Source organism: Mercenaria mercenaria, chromosome 8 (genome assembly GCF_021730395.1).
Source record: "Mercenaria mercenaria strain notata chromosome 8, MADL_Memer_1, whole genome shotgun sequence".
NCBI lineage: Eukaryota > Metazoa > Mollusca > Bivalvia > Venerida > Veneridae > Mercenaria > Mercenaria mercenaria.
Window position 1 is genome coordinate 60,813,295 of NC_069368.1, and position 3,148 is coordinate 60,816,442.

The following is a 3,148-nucleotide window of genomic DNA, read 5'->3' on the forward strand; positions in this document are numbered from 1 at the left end:
TCATTTTAGAAATTTACCTTTTTATATGGCGTTTTTAGAAATGAAAACAGAAGCCATATAGCGTATGTTGATTTAAAAGCGGATGCATTGACAATAGGCAAATTGATATGTCAAAACCGATCTTAACGATCTTGTTATTAAACGAATGGCATCAGTGAGAACTAAGTGTTGGTACCATACAACCGGAAATGAAATCACTCATGCGTAAAATATCGATTTTCTCCCTATTTATTATTCAACAGAATATACTCGTGCTTGATATCCTACGAAACGGTTTGAAAACGTCCATCAGCTCATGGTGTAAAAGCGACAGTGAAATCACTCATGCGTAAAATGCATTTTTTTCTTTACTCGACTATAGCGGTGTTTGGTATCCTACGAAAGGTTTTGACTAGCACTATTTAATTGTTTACACTAAAAGAATATGGGGTCACTCACGCTTAAAATGCATCAAAGTAGGCTTACCTCATCCTTACACTTTGAGATCTAAAATGACAGTGAATGAATTCATAGGGTGAAGTAAAATAAATAGAGTCAAAGCATTGTTCTGATTAGTCAGTAAAGGTTATAGCATTGCTCTGATTGGCTAGCGATATGACGCATTCTGATTGGTTCAAATGATTTATTCTCGAAAGAAAGGCTAGCTTACATGTTAAAACTTGTCAGTCATTTGTGCGATAGTTTAGTTTAAAGCTGTTCGAAACTGGAACGTCTATTTTTAACCAGGCAATGAAATCACTTTACATAAGGCTTGCTTCGAAACGTGTATGTTAGGACACGCTTTAGTTAGTCAATTCAGTTTGACTTCATAAGTCAAAGCTAACAGTATGGAAAACGCTCGTCAGTCAAATGTCATCATCAAACGACAAAAGCGATCATCAAATCCACGATTATACTTATTTTTATATGCACCTTCCCTTTCGCTTTAGAGTTTGCGACTACGAATTCAACTACATACATAGATTCTGAAATTAGAATGAATTAAAACCGGACTGGTTGCCGCTATATGAGATAGTTTGAGCTACAGCAAAACGTATATATTTCTATCTGCAACAGAGATGGCAAAATCCTGGTGGATTTGAAACGTTTCATAAATCACACCGCTAGTATCGTCGGAATACAACTTTACATTAAGCAGTGGAAATCCATCATACAACTTATTCCTAAAATCGACGTAGCCATCATTGAAACCCAAAGCAATCAGAATATTAAATATTGACACAAAGACTACAAATACAACTATGAAAATAACAATAATACTTGCACTACCACCACCTCCACCAACACTTTCACCTCCATCAACACTACCATCACACTACCACCACACTACCACCTCCACCACCAAAACCACCTCAACTACCACCAGCACCACCACCTCCACCACTACCACACATCCACCTCTACCACCACAACAACCAACACCACAATCACACCGCCGCCGCTACACCACCTCAACTACCACACCACCACCACCAGCACACGACCGTCACCACCATTACTGACAATTATTCTGACAGCAAAATATGTATTAAAAGCGTAAGAATGGCATGTAAGAACACAAAGCAGTGTATTGTTGTATGAAAATAACTTTACACCTGCTTCACAAATGAAAAAGATCACTTTATGTCACCAGTCATTCTCAAGGCACGACGCCATGTTGAGACATCAACGTAATAAGTCTTGGAGTGACGACGACACTAGGAATTATTCACCATCATTACAAATATTGAACACTTCAAGAGAGATGATGTTTCAACATCCATTTTCTATGGTCGTTTTAGGACCGAGTGGTAGTGAAAAAACTTAATGGACCAGAAAACTACTCATCAAATCTTGTTAGACCTCAGCCTCAGCGTATCATATGGTGTTTTGGACAATGTCAACCAGTGATGAACTTCAGCGTGAAATTCCAGGGGTCGAATTTGTACACGGTTTTCCACACTATTCTTAACGTTCCCCAATATATAAATGTCAATGAAAGGAACATGCTTGTCTTTGACGACTTGATGACCGAAGCTAAATGCGATCAATGAGATCAAAAAATGCTGATCTCCACACCAAGGGCAGTCTCCACAGGAACATATCTGTCGTATATCTCAACCAAAATTTGTTCCCTCAAGGTAAAGCCTGCAGATATATCGCTTTGAATACGCAGTACCTAGTGCTATTTAATAATCCTATATATACTACATAGGCAAGAAGAATTTACCCTTCGTCCAGTAACATCTTTATAAAACGGTTTGAACGGGGCGACATCAAGACCGCATGGTTATTTGGTAATATCGAGCACACGAGAACAACACCGTTTACGCGACACCATTCTTGAGGCCAACAATCCAAAAAAGAGAAAATTAACTGATTATAAATATTAACCAGAAGACTATTTCAATGGAAAAGGAAATTTATCTGACTAAAATGATGAAAATAATGATGATGATGTTGAGGAGGAGGATAATGATGACGATTATGATGATACTGATAATGATGATGAAATAGAAAATTGGAATAATGATACCTGCTTTGCAGAAAAAGGATCTTTGATCAAGGGACCTCTTGGTAAACGTAGAAAAGTTAAGATTAAAGAAGAGCAGTTAAATCGTGAGATGTGGGAAAAGCGTTTTCAGGATCCTCTCAGACAATTAAAGAACAATTAAGAGCTAAAGTTAACAACTATACAGAACAAGGGCTCAATTTTGTAGAAGCTTACCGTCGCACTGCTAACGACGAATTGCCACAACTAAGAAAGAGACTGAGACAAAGTTATGCCCGATTCCTAATTGACTTTTATGAGCTACAAAACGATCCTACTCAGCAGCAGATTCTACAGACGGCTAAGCACCTTTTTGTTGAGTTGTGGCCCGGACATGAAAGCAAAGAAGAATTTTCAATAGACCATAATAAAGAAGGTGATGACGATGAAGAATCGTAAGATGATTAATGAACGTTGTAAGAAGGATTGGCGTGCTTTACATTTCAACACGTCAAAATGGGTTCCATTGAAATATACGATTATAAACAAGTAAATTAGGTATCGTATGTACCGAACCCTGAAAATTGTATCAACACTTCAAGGACTTGAGGGATGGATACGTAAGACCAGATCATAAGGGTCGTTACTTCGTAGGTAGTGGTGCTAATTCTAGAAAAA

The 3,148-nt window shown here is 37.9% G+C and overlaps 1 protein-coding gene across 1 annotated transcript; it reads left to right on the forward strand.

Moving 5' to 3' along the window:
- Positions 1-1,241: 1,241 nt before the first annotated feature.
- On the forward strand, positions 1,242-1,502 carry LOC123565308 (salivary glue protein Sgs-3-like). The gene has a single exon (XM_045359176.2). It carries the CDS (start codon positions 1,242-1,244, stop codon positions 1,500-1,502), a length of 261 nt encoding a protein of 86 aa, XP_045215111.2.
- The last annotated feature ends 1,646 nt before the right edge of the window (positions 1,503-3,148 follow it).